At 33.0% G+C, this 13,218-nt stretch overlaps 2 protein-coding genes across 3 annotated transcripts; one reads left to right on the top strand and one right to left on the bottom strand.

Annotated features, from left to right (window-relative positions):
* Nucleotides 1-253: 253 nt before the first annotated feature.
* LOC129874141 (protein DEHYDRATION-INDUCED 19-like) lies at nucleotides 254-5,308 on the bottom strand. Of its 2 annotated transcripts, none has more exons than XM_055949383.1 (5): nucleotides 5,142-5,308; nucleotides 4,880-5,019; nucleotides 1,386-1,463; nucleotides 979-1,268; nucleotides 254-712 (listed from the first exon to the last, which is right to left on the bottom strand). In XM_055949383.1, the coding sequence occupies exons 1-5, from the start codon at nucleotides 5,236-5,238 to the stop codon at nucleotides 604-606; spliced, it is 714 nt and encodes a 237-aa protein (XP_055805358.1). In that variant the 5' UTR covers nucleotides 5,239-5,308; the 3' UTR covers nucleotides 254-603. The 2 variants fall into 2 exon arrangements, with proteins under 2 accessions (XP_055805358.1, XP_055805357.1); XM_055949382.1 differs by having other exon boundaries at nucleotides 4,880-5,022; nucleotides 5,142-5,304.
* A 3,880-nt stretch (nucleotides 5,309-9,188) lies between these two features.
* On the top strand, nucleotides 9,189-12,104 carry LOC129874648 (uncharacterized protein At4g28440-like). Its single transcript, XM_055949969.1, has 2 exons — nucleotides 9,189-9,713; nucleotides 11,686-12,104. The coding sequence occupies exons 1-2, from the start codon at nucleotides 9,422-9,424 to the stop codon at nucleotides 11,871-11,873; spliced, it is 480 nt and encodes a 159-aa protein (XP_055805944.1). The 5' UTR covers nucleotides 9,189-9,421; the 3' UTR covers nucleotides 11,874-12,104.
* The last annotated feature ends 1,114 nt before the right edge of the window (nucleotides 12,105-13,218 follow it).

Raw genomic sequence — 13,218 nt, 5'->3', positions numbered from 1 at the left:
ACATTTATGTCAGGCCCTAACCAATTTGAGTGTTAGACTTTGCCTGTGAGAACCTGAATAAAGATCTAAAGTAGAGGAGGGCATTAACTTTGTCATCCTCTCACATTTAATTTTGGATATTAATGGTCACAGACAGCTAGATCTACCATGACAGATAATTAATGATGTCCATGAAAATAATTATGGATCAAGTTTAACAAATATTAGAGAAATAAACTCTCTTTTTCTCCTGTATCACAAGAGAATAAAACAGTGAGGAGGAGAAAAACTTTAATGGATAAATAAATAAAACAAATAGTGCAACACGCTGGTACACATCTAGTGCTGCTGTCCTGATTAAAATCATTCTTGCCATGACAAACTACTTTTCTGCATTGCCTAGATTACAAATTACAATATCACAATATCATTAAAGCGAAAAACAAACTAGGTAGTAATCATTCTTAGGGACCAGATTAAGCATCACTATGCTGCATCAAGAAAACATCAAATTAGGCATACTGGATTGTCAACAATATGAACCGGTATACGCCACCCAAGATGCCCCTTATCTGACTTTTCAACTCGAATTATTATCTTGCGGTGCAATACTTACTCTTCCTATTAGTCAGCTAACAGAGAAGAGGCAAACAGATCTTGCACGAAAACAGCTCTTCCAGTAGCCTGTCTTATCCTCTTTTCTCGCTCTTCCACACTTAGTGAAGGGTCAAAACTGCAAGAAAACGAAGACAGTAAGATAAAAGACCTTGTCAAATCGACATTTAAGATTTTGATGTAGCATCGACAACCACAAGGATCATCAAAGGCAGCTAGTGTTTTCGTCTTGCATACAAGTAAAAACAAAGTGTAATTTGACTGCTTGCCCTGTCAGGATCCTTCTTTCAACCTCAACTACAGCTAGTTGAAAATATAAGGGTTAAAGAGGATGGGAGAATTTAGTAGATTTACATTACAAAGACAAATAACTAGCATCACTACCTTAACTTCCATATATGTTGTGATGTCACATTCTTTGTAGTAGAGTCCTCAACAGTGGATAAAACAGATTTTGAAATTTCCTCCGCTTCAAATGTGGGGTAGTTCAAAACTAGAGATGAGAGGAAGGGGTCATTGACTGCCGCTGCAGTGGTTGATGTTGCACTGCTTGATCGATGTCCACTGCCACCTAAAAGTACCTGCAAATGAGCTTCACGAAGATCTCTACCTAGTAGAGAGAGCGCCTGACTGCTAGGAATTGCAACTCTGCGTAATCTACGGCGCCGCTGCACGTGTTTCAGAGTTAAAGAAACTTCACCAGGATAGGAAATTATTACAGAGAGAATTTGCAGCATACTATTTCAACAAGAAGTTATCTTTATAAAGTAATGATAAATCAAAAAGGATATCCTGAGCAAGTGTCCATGTTGCACTGTAATATGACTTAGCATGTCCCTCGAAACTTTATGAGAACAAATGGGACAGACCTGCAATGGAAGGCGGACAGAATAGGTAAATGTTTATCCAGCAGGTTAGACTCACTACAAGATAAGATATGAGGAACAATTAGATGGTAAAAGCAATAACATTGCAAGCATTATATGCTGTAAGCCATCACTTTCGTCTGGAGAGACTGATTTGTAAAGGTAAGACAGAAACAACAACGACTCATCCAGTATAGTCCCACAAATGGAGTGTAAAGGTAAGAAAAGAAAGTGAAAAAAACTGAAAGCGACATATTCCTCAGGTACTAGAGCAGATGAAAAAAGGATTAATCTAGCCTTTAAGCAGACTAAAGAACTAAGAAAATGATTTAGTGAACTAAAATCCAAGACTCGGTCTTGATTAAGAGAGAAATTATGCTAGGTTGGAAAGGCAGTAGTCAATAAGGCATTAAGCAACTTTAAAAGAACAAAATATTGAGAATTGAACGAAGCATGCACAAAATGAGTGGAACAGTTATAAAGGATCTATATAGCCAACCACAATTAGTTTGGAATTCAGGTGCAGTCATTTTGTCGGGAAAGGCACTAGAGATGACAAAGGAGGCTAGTGTAATCCTCAGCCACGTATCAAGAAATGCACTTCAACAGTAATCTAGAAGCCAAAACTCTTATAATCTGATGTCTTGGCTCCTACACATTCACATCCCCTGCAACAGAAGAAATTACCATAAACTAGGATCTTTTTTCTATTATAGTTTCTTTGTTTGTCTCTACTTTCTGTTTATACACTCTTCAAGAGGCTGAATTGGAACTCCTTATCACATTGATTCTAAAATGACATACTCGTTGGAATATCCCAATTTTGCCACTAGGTGAAAGAGATACAAACAGAAATGGTTCCACATCAAAGAAAAGGACATTTTGTATGCTCTCTGTTCCACTTCAAGAAAAGGTATTCAAGGAACCGAAATTGTGCAAATGAAAGACAACTTGTTCTACTCTTCTAAATGTGCTTCTTAAGCGCATTACACAGAAGGGAATGACATCCAACTAATAACTTTAACACTGTAACTCAAATATCCTCTGATAGGAGATGTGAAATCAAAGACCGAGAGGCTATTTGATAAATTGCTTAGCTACAATCACAGGGATAATTTTGGTCATCCCAATATTATTGCAAGACAGAAACCTTAAATCCACTTTTAGAATTACGTCAGCAGTGTAAGGGTCCTATGACAATTGTGAAGGTTACAAAAGCATGCTGGACATACCATATCGATATAAAGGATTGAACATATTTGATATTAAATCCTGACCTTGGCTCAATTCCGACACGGCTGGCATCACCTACATGTATTTCAAATTAGGCAAAGTGCCTTCAAGAGGTTGAAGTATTATGCCTTATCAAGCTTTTCTATGTGCTATTAACGAGTTGCAAGATGCCTAGCAAAGGGAGATAGATTGCATTTGTTCCAATTATAAGAATAAGAAGATATTCAAACTAATACGAACTGCTAAGGGCCCCTTTTTGTGCAATTCATCGATGCTCGTAACGCTGTGTGACCTGGATGGTCGCACAATGCAAATTTGAGAAAGGATGGCAATGCTTAGCCTGAGAAGACATTACAATGATTACGTAGAATCAATTCGGATTTATGTATAGTAGATGCAAAAAGAAAAGCTTTAAGCTTTATTTTTGCTAAGAACATATATGTGTATGGAGAAAAAGCAGGATCTCTACATGATACTATTTTTTTATGACCGAGAAATTTGTCTGGAGCCAACTCTTTGGCCTAACTAGAACCTTCAAAAGTTGGGGATGATGGAAGCGGCCCTCTATCCTTCTCCACTTAAATATTGGACTTAGTTCGCTTGGCATAGACCAAAACTTGTGAGCTAACACAAGTTCCCTAACTTTTGCTAATTGAGCTAACCCCCAGGGTCTCTAGATGATATTCATTAACCTACAGAAAGCATATGGCAGTGTCAAATAAAGTCTTTTGTGTGTACCGGAGAACAAATGAAGTTATAAACAACATCTCTATGTAATCCTATAAGTGGGGCCTAGGGATGATAAGATGTATGCAGACCTTAACCCTATTTTTGTGGGGTAGAGAAGTTGTTTCCAATAGATCATCGGCTCAAAAAGTGAAGTTATTCGGAAAAGGGTTGCAAGAAGAAAAAGAAACAACAACAAAATGTCACGCTACAAAACAAAATGGAACAACAAATAGCAAAAAACAAAGAAGAAAAAGAAACTACGGGATTATTACTGACAGTATACGAGGCTAGCCCTTGCCTCTCCCACCTAATGAGTGACCACACTCAGCTACCTACTAACCTTCTACCATAATTCTTGACCTCCATACCTTCCTATCTAGGATCTCCTTCGTAAGCTAAAGTTATGCCATGTCCATTCTAATCACCTCCCTAGTTCTTTTTCGGTCTACCTCTTAACTTCTGCTACAGTCAATCTCTCACTTTCTAACTGACGCATCCGCTCACCTCCTCTTCACATGCGTGAACCAACTCAACCTTGCTTCCTCATCTTGTCCTCTAGAGATGCCACTCCCACCTTGCCCCGTAAAACTTCATTCCTAATCATGCCTCTCCTAGTGTGTCAACATATCCATCTGAATATCCACATCTCCACTACATTCATCTTCTGAATGTGGGCGTTCTTGACTTGCCAAAACTCTGACCATACAAAGATGTTGGTCTAACCACCACTCCGTAGAACCTACTCTTAAGCCTTAGCAACAATGTTGGTCTAACCACTCTGAAGAAATGAAGTTATGCCAAAGATATTCATGCAAAGCTATTACAAGTGTGAGAACACTAACTACTAAGTAGTTTTCTGTAACCATTAGTTTACACCAACATGTTTACCCTACAAATGATCAAACTTGGTCGATGACGTTGGATAATTTAGGCCTAGTCATGTACACAACTTGTACAAATTCTGACAGACTTGGTGTTTACTAATGAAAATTTCGACCTATCAACAAGAAAAGTAAGACCTTGCAGTTCCTTTGTCGTGAGTGCGAAGGTCTAACTCAAGCTCTGTTAATGATGCGCCGAGTAAAAAATATACCACCAATTCCTGCCAGCATCTCCGCTTAGATTATCTTGATTGAAAGTTAATCTGGTATGTATTTTAAGCAAACTGAAAACTTTTCTTCTGTCCAACCAATGGTTCAAATATCCTCTTATAGCTTATTGTACCATTAATCAGTGACCAAACAACCAAGATTGTACCTTTAATAGATTTTTACCCTGTATATGTCTTCTCTACATACAAGAGACTTATTATAGGTAAATGGAAAGAAGCTTCATATTCAAATTTGTATTTGCCCAAAATCAAATACACAAATTCAAACATATAAACAAAATGATATAGCATAAGAAAAAAAAAAAGGTACATCTAGTTAGATATAATGATTTGGAAAGAAACTCACAGTAACTCTGGACTCGCAAGAATGTTCCTCTTCGAGATGCGAACAAAGAGAGGCAATATCAAAATCCTCATAACAATACGGGCATGGAAAATCGGGTCGGACTTCTTCTTCAACCTCGAAATCATCGATGCTCAACCTATCTACTTCAACCCAAATCATACAAAAATAATTGTTTTTAAATAAACAGATGAAAAAAAAATCTCTTTTTTTTAACAGATCAATGAAAAAGAAGGAAGATCCAAAGGGAGGAAAAAAAACAAACCCAGTTGAGAAGTTTGATGATTGTAAGAATGGTTTTGCTGTAAATTTAACTGACGTTTTGCAGCTGCAAGACGAGAGGTCCAGAAATCGGAATCCATGGAGAAGAGAAAAGAGGAGAAAAGAGGGAGAGAAATGGATTTGAGCTGAAAATGAAGGATAAAAGCAAAAAAGGGAAAAAAGAAATTTTATTTTTCCTTCATATTGATGTGATTTTTTAAAATATTATTGATGGAATTAAATTAATCCATAATCTATTTTTCTATGGATGTTGAAAAAAGAGAACACTCTTTTGACTTCCTTCTTTTTTCTATTGCTAGTGATGCATTGTTTATATCTCACATAAATTTTATTTTAATTATTATTATTATTATTACTCCGTATTTAAGGAGGAAGTGATTCTGGTTATGGTTGAAAAGAGTAAATATTTGTGTGTAAGAGAAGTGAAGGGGACATGACAAGTGGCAGGAGTCTTACGTACCGACGAATCCTGTTATTATTGCAGCTCCCTGTTTATCCGAACTAGATTGGTTTCTCCGCTTCAAAATAACTATTACGTTTAAAAAAAATCAAAAATAAAAATTATTTTATAATTTTAAAAGAAAACATATTTTTTTCCAATCCTATTGTGACACTTTTTTTTTTAGTCTGTCTCAAATAGGATGTCACCTTATTATAATTCAAAATAATTTAAATTTAAAATTCTTTTTTTTTACTGTTAATGAAATAATTTTCAGTTACACAATTATCTAAGGATTGTTTTAGATTATGAATTTTAAAAGTATTTTTTTCTTTAAATATTGTGTTAAGTCAAAAGATATCACATAAAATAAGATAGAAAAAATAATAATTATTTTTAGTTATATTCTTATATTAAAGAATTTATTTTTCTAACAGCTTTTAATCCTCAAGAAATATGTACAAGAAACAAATATGGATAACTTTTAAATTATACTTGAAATTAGTTAAATTCATTTTTCAGCTTATTCAATTTGAAATTATATTATAATTTAAAGAATTCAATAATTTTGAAATATTACATTTTCCTATCATAATTAATGTAAATATATTTTTGTGAATATGAAGTTTAAAAAGAATTAGAAAAGTAAGTTAATAATTTTAAACACATCATAATATATGTATATGATTATATAACTTTTAAAGCTTATTATTTTAATTATGTCATGATATTATATGGTTATAAAAAATTGTTAGTAAAGATAAAATAAATAATTAAATTTTAAAAAATATATATTCTTTTAAAATATATTTATAAATTGATCCAATAGAATAACTTTTAGTCAGATAGTGAAAAGTTTAAAATATATTTTATAAAAAAAAAGCAATACATAAATTAAAATTGGGCAACACATAAATTAAAATTGGTAGAGTAACATTTAGCCAGGTAAGTGAAAAGTTTAAAAGTTAATTTTTTAATAAATTATTAATAAATTTTTTGATTCGATTAATTATTTCCCTGAAGCGAAGTTGAGTAGAAAGTATTACCTACTTCAGTACTTAGATGGTTGTCTAGTCTTAGAGCCCGTTTGGATGGGCTTAAAAAGTAACTTTTATGTATGAAGTGCTTTTAGAACTTTAAAGTGCTGAAAGTTATTTTTATAAATAAGCAGTTGAGTGTTTGGATAAAAGTGCTTAAATGAGAAAAATTATGTGAATGTTAGGGTTAAAAGAATAAAAAGGGTAGTTTGGAAATTTAGTTAAAATATAAGGGATATAAAAGTAATTTCCATGGTCAAAGAAAATGACTTTAAGCACTTGGAAAAAAAAAAGTTAGAAATCCTAACTTTTCATTTTTGACTGACTTTAAGAACTTTCTGGCTTAAAGTTAGCCTTAGACAAACACGTCTAAAAGCTGAAAAGGGGCTTTAAGTTGGCAAAACCAACTTAAAGCCAATCCAAACGGGCTCTTAATTGTAATGGCAATATGACTTGACTTTTGGGTCAATTATCATCTCTCCCAATACATATATATATATAGAGAGAGTATTTTGAATGTTTAAATTGCATTTATATATAAATTCACTAGAAAATAAATTGTTTTTCAAAATATTATAATACCTACCATATAAAGTTCAATATTTTCAAATAACGATGGCCAATTTTATTTTATTTTTATCTAATGTTTAGGACATGCTTTAGAATTCGATTAATTCATATTTATATTAAAAAGTCTATTTAGAATAAAACACTCTCTATCAAAGATGAGTTTATATCATGATTCAAACTCGAGACAATTAATTAAGAATGAAAAAATACTTACACCATAAATATCCAAAAAATTATTAGGAAATCCGAAGTTAAGTATTTGCAAATATCGTATTGTGTATGGCCAAGGCATTTATATGCTCTTAAACTGAGCTGAACTAAGTGAAACACGTCAGCTAGAAGTTAAGTACCTAAAATGCAAGAGGGGGTCTTTCACTTAATTATAATATGTTAAATTAACACACTCCTTTAGGTTCTGATTAGAAAGTCGCTTGCTAATTGAAATTAATGTAATTATTAGGATAGTAATTTTTAGTCTAGTAATTACATAACCTAATAATTATGATGTTCTTATTTGCCGTAGTGTAATTCCAATATAATTATAATTGTTCTGTTTAGTTGCACAAGTGACATTACAAGGTTATATTATTTTTTTAAAAAAAAAGTTAATTTTTTAAATTTAAAATCTATATTAGACAAATAAGGATCTTTATAAATGATATTAACTTAAATATTAATTAATAAACATAGGTTCTTAACTAATATTATAAAAAATAATTTATTTACATTTTAAAAATAATTTAATCAAACAAACTAAAAGTATAAGATTTTTATGAACATCATGAAATGTATGTTTGAAAAAAATGTTAATAGTATAAATATAATGTCATAAAATTATTAAAATATTTGACAAAAAAATAATCTATTAAGTTTAACTAAAAAATAAATGTTTTGCAATGTGAAAGTACTAAAACAAATGAAATTGAAAATATGACACAAATCCTAAATTCAATAAAAAAAATTAACATAATGCTCTTATATCAAATTTTAACACAACGTACATAAATATGATTTTAAAAATTAGAATGCGAACAAAATTATTTTTAAAAAGAAATAGAATAATAAATAAATAATATGAAAAATTGCATGGAATGAAAAAGTAAAGGTTGAGAATGAGAATGAAATGAAATATAAAAATATATATATATATATATATATATATATATATATTTAGAAAATATTAGAATAATAAAAATATATTTTTAAAAAATAATAGAAATAAAAAATAAATTAAAATGAAAAATATAAATATAAATAAAAGAAGAATTTTAAAAAGTTTCATATAATTATATGATGTAATTATACCAATTCGTTACCCTCCCTTAGGAATTGAAGAGTGTAATTACTTTCCTTCAATTACACCAATTTCTCTCTTACCAAGTAATTATTTGATCTATCAAACATACCAAAAAATATAATTACACTCAATTATATCAAATTTCAATTACGTTGTGGCTTTTCAAACATGTTCTTAGTGTATTCTGTATTTTTGTATGGACTAATTACGGAAAAGTTCTTTAATAAAAAGTAGTTATGGGAGGTAAATTCAGACATCATATTAAACTTAAGTGAGAATGGGACAATTTTATATGTTTGTTTTAGTTTTTTCCATGACATATCACGTAAGAGTAGAAAACAGTATTGCATTTAAGTCCTACAATTACTAATTGGCAAATTATATTCATGTATTTTGATGAAGAAAAAATAATCTTGTGCGTAAACTAGCATATTATATACTTGATACAACAACAAATTCACATTGAAATTCCACAAAGTGAAGTCTAAAGAGGATAAGAACGTACATAGACTTTATCTCTACTTTCTGGAAATATAGATGCAATTTCACAATGTATGATATAATAAAAATAGTAGGAGTTTAAATTGAGACCACTTGTTAATTTATACGTTATACCAACTAAATTTGCTCATAATGCATTAAAAAAGAGTTCATGGTGAAACATATGAAATAATTGCAATTAAAAAACCAAAAGGGTATCTTTCTTTAGAAGGAACTAAAAGGGCAGTTGCCTTATAAGCAGACCGAAACGCTGTCGCCCATTCGTAGCATCAACGCCACATACGGCAAACCATTCAAGAAATCCATTTCAAAAATTACTCCATTTTCCTCAATTCCTGAAATCACAATTAGGGTTAGGGTTAGAGAAACCGATCTTCCCCAAAAAATTAAGAATTTTGCTCAACCATTTTCAATCCAAAATGGCAAGCAGATCTGGCAACCGACAACAGGCTAATTCCGGCGGAGCAAACACGGCGGCGAAGCCAGCGATGAGAAAGCCAGTTTTCATCAAAGTGGATCAGTTGAAACCTGGAACAACCGGTCACAATCTTACTGTTAAGATTGTGAGTGCCAACACAGTACTCAGTAAGAAACCTAGGAATCCATCATCGTTACGTGTTCCAGCACGACCCCAACAGAACAATCGCATCGCTGAATGTCTTGTTGGGGATGAAACTGGATCCATCCTTCTCACTGCTCGTAATGAACAAGGTTTGCTCCCTTCTACGGATTTATGTTATCATCTTTTGATTGCAATTTCCGGTCCAAAAATTTGACATTTCCGTGATCTGTTTGATTTTATGTGGTCTGTAGATTATGGTCTTAGTGATTGACAATTCGGTTGGAGGAGAATGTATTGTGATTGAAAATAAGACTAGTTGTTAGGATGCAGTTAAATGTATGTTCTAAGGGGATTTAAAAGTGTGATTTTTAGCGTTGTTATATGTGAATCTGCAATTTAAATCATTTTGCTAATGTGAACCTGCAATTCTTATGTGCTAGCTTTCCAACAATCAAAAAGAGATTGTGTTTGCGTAGTTTGTTGAGTGGAACTGTATTAGCATTGGAAAAGAGAGGGATAATATAGTGTTAAAAGCCTCCAACCTCTAACTATAAGGTTGCAGTTCAAGTATTCAGGGGAGCAAAGTGGGAAATAGCTTATGGGCAGGGAGTTCGGGTGATGGATTTCACCATATTAAAAAGATAGTATTTGCATTTACACTTTGTTGAAGGAGTGGTGTATGGCTTTCTTAGATGAGCGTGTGTCTCCAGTGCAGTTAGTTTTGTCAGCTTGTCGAACCACATACAAAAGAACAAAACTTTTTGCCTGTTCCACACTCTTCACTTTGGAATTATAAGGCAGTGTTTGATATAGAAACATTTCAGTTCAGAAATCTCATTTCTGTTTTACTTTTTCAATTCATTTTTCCACGAAAAAAAAGGAAAAGAAAAAAAGAACTTGTCTAGATATACCTATCATTTTAGACTAGTTTCCAAAAGGAAAATCTTTAACCCTCCTTCCGCCTACCCTCACTTGCTAATGAACCTTAGCCCCTACTCATTCCAGTGTTCCTTTTCTCTTGCCGTAAGGCATTCATCTTTTGTATTGAGAAAGGATGCAAGAACACTTATGGAATAAACATTTTGTTCCTTTACTGGATTGTCTGATTTGGCTGGGTGATGTCTATGCGGCTGCTTAAATGTGATTTATGGTGGTGATGGTCGGAAAGAAGTAGAGAGGGTTGAAGGAGGGAAGTAAGGAGTTGATCTTTGAGAGCTTAGAGTAATCAGAGGGATTCTGACAACCTGATATTCACTGCACATGTGGGGAGTGAGAAATGTGGAAGAAGTTAGATAAGTACCGAAATTAGATGATTTGTAGGTATCAGCTTCAAAGGCGAGATGTGATTAAGTTAATTTGTTAAATAGCCACTACCTTCTTTTACAAGTGTAAATTTGCAAATAACCTCACCACTTGGGTGTTTTCTAGATGGGATAACCATTTAATGGTTTAAAATATTCATGGTTTAGGCTGCTAGTTTTAATCTGTTTGCCTATAAAGGAAATGGAGATTTACAAAAGACTCCTACTGAGATCACACCCTAATGTCCCATACATAAAACATTTTCGATTCTGTTCCTTGTTCAAGTTGAAATATTAGTTAACCTGTCTTGTAGAGTGAAGTTCACATTACTTGGTAAGGTATTCATGGCTGTGTGTGTTTTACATAGTAATCCAAGAGATATAAGCACGAATCAGCAGGCACTTCAGTATAAAATATTGTTTGATCCTGAAGCTCGTTAAGGTGGGACTAGATTTGCTGTTCATTTTTCGATGATTTTGTCTGAGGCAAATTAACATGATGTTAAGTCTAGAATTAAGTTTAATATGGTTTTGTGGATAAAGGGTGTGTTAACTTCAGTTTTTGCTTTTTCTGTGCAACTTTGTTTTTGTTTCTTTATGATCAAGTATGTATTATCAGATTTTTCCTCCCAGAAAAAAGAAATTTTAGTCATAGCTTTGACAAGTAATGTGGTGAGGATGCTTTCACCACGCTACTTTTTGTGATTGTAATGTACCCAAATGTTTAGGAAATTGTTGTATCTCCTTGGGATATTTTTTTCTCAAAGGATTCAGGATGAGGCTTCACTTCTTTGTTGTGACATCTTTGACTTCTTTGCAGTTGACTTGATGAAGCCAGATGCCACAATCATAATTCGGAATGCGAAGATAGACATGTTTAAGGGATCTATGAGGCTGGCTGTTGATAAATGGGGCCGTATTGAGGCTGCTGAGCCTGCAGCTTTCGTGGTCAATGAAGAAAACAATTTGTCCTTGGTTGAGTACGAGTTGGTGAATGTCGAAGAATAGAAGTGGGTTTACATAACTAAGGTGGGTGCTATAGGGTAAATTTGCTGTTGTGGGTATCTTTTTTTGATATACAAATCTCACTCAATAAATTAATTGTTGCGTTGAATATGCTTAACATGTGGTAGGACTAATCTAATGTCAGTTCCTTGTAAAAAGGATTCACCTTATCAAGAGTGTGTTAAGGTGGGTGTTACGTGTTATTAGTATTAATATATTATTAGTATTAATATATCTTGTTCCCCTGGTAATTTTCTATTATAACTTTTCCTTGTTCTACGGTGGGTAATGAATGGGTTTCACACTTTCACCTCAGAACCATTTATTTGCACTCTTCATGTATCGCAATACACCATCTCAGAAATTCAGAACTCCATTAAGATTTCAAAGTTGGGTACTTTTCACTTCTTTAACAACTGCCAACTTTCATTTTGGTGATATTGATATACTCTTTCAAAACCGTGTCAAATAACTGGCGGGACAGTTTTATCATCTCTGGGCTGTGTTTACATTAAACTGAACAATCACAAACTATAGAAGTGCATGTATAAGAGGCATATGTTTTCCATTCATAAATAAATGGTGTTACTTTCTTTTTTTCTTTTGTAATTCTTTCTATTTCATTTTTTATTGTACTTGTTCTATTAGTCATTTCCTCTGTTCTGTGCTCGCTACGCCCTTGTGCCTTTAGTTAATGATAAGTGTGAATGCTTCTCTCCAGTAAGCACACTGATACATACTCTCCAAGTGACGTTTTGAGGTCCATTTATTCCTATCTGTTTGCTTGTTTAATTGTCTTGAGAACCCGAACCATACGCCATTCAAGATGACTAAATGTGTGTGCATAATATTCAAATGGTAAAGGAGAAAGCATATTGTTTTGCCCTTATAGTCCTTCTAACTCTAGTCTCTACAACCCCACAATTGGATATTTTTTGTAGACCCCATATTTTGAACCCAAAGTTGGGGATAATTTTTCTACTTCTCCAAGATCCGTTAGTTTAATGGCTGAAAGTAACGCACTGGAAGATCTATTAATGAGTAATGACATCTCAATGAAAAGTTCGAGTTATCAGCAAAGGATATCGAATATGAAAGCCTCTTTAAACGGAAAAAGAAAAAGAGAGAAACTTCATTAGCATCACTGCAGATGCTTGAGTAGTTAAATATTCTAGCAAAACATCTATTTTATATAGAAAAAATATGTATCTCTTTCTGGTAATGAAACCCTACTGTGTGCCAAGGAAAACAAGGATAATCAATTCACTCCAAAATACATCTAGAATAAAAGACTCGGGCTCTAGGGTTACACATCGTCAATCTAGATCCATTGGACTATGAAGACATG

The sequence above is a fragment of the Solanum dulcamara genome, chromosome 11, assembly GCF_947179165.1.
Source record: "Solanum dulcamara chromosome 11, daSolDulc1.2, whole genome shotgun sequence".
Taxonomy (NCBI): Eukaryota; Viridiplantae; Streptophyta; class Magnoliopsida; order Solanales; family Solanaceae; genus Solanum; species Solanum dulcamara.
The sequence above is the reverse complement of the archived record's forward strand: the minus strand, read 5'-3'. Positions and strand labels throughout refer to the sequence as shown.

Excerpts from the sequence above, each read along its gene's own strand:
- LOC129874141 (XM_055949382.1), bottom strand. The coding sequence starts at position 5,238 with ATGGATTCCGATTTCTGGACCTCTCGTCTTGCAGCTGCAAAACGTCAG. Across the intron at positions 5,023-5,141 it reads TCATCAAACTTCTCAACTGG|TAGATAGGTTGAGCATCGAT; the intron begins GTTTGTTTTTTT and ends TTTGGGTTGAAG. Across the intron at positions 713-978 it reads CAACATATATGGAAGTTAAG|TTTTGACCCTTCACTAAGTG; the intron begins GTAGTGATGCTA and ends GTTTTCTTGCAG.
- LOC129874648 (XM_055949969.1), top strand. The coding sequence starts at position 9,422 with ATGGCAAGCAGATCTGGCAACCGACAACAGGCTAATTCCGGCGGAGCA. Across the intron at positions 9,714-11,685 it reads CACTGCTCGTAATGAACAAG|TTGACTTGATGAAGCCAGAT; the intron begins GTTTGCTCCCTT and ends ACTTCTTTGCAG.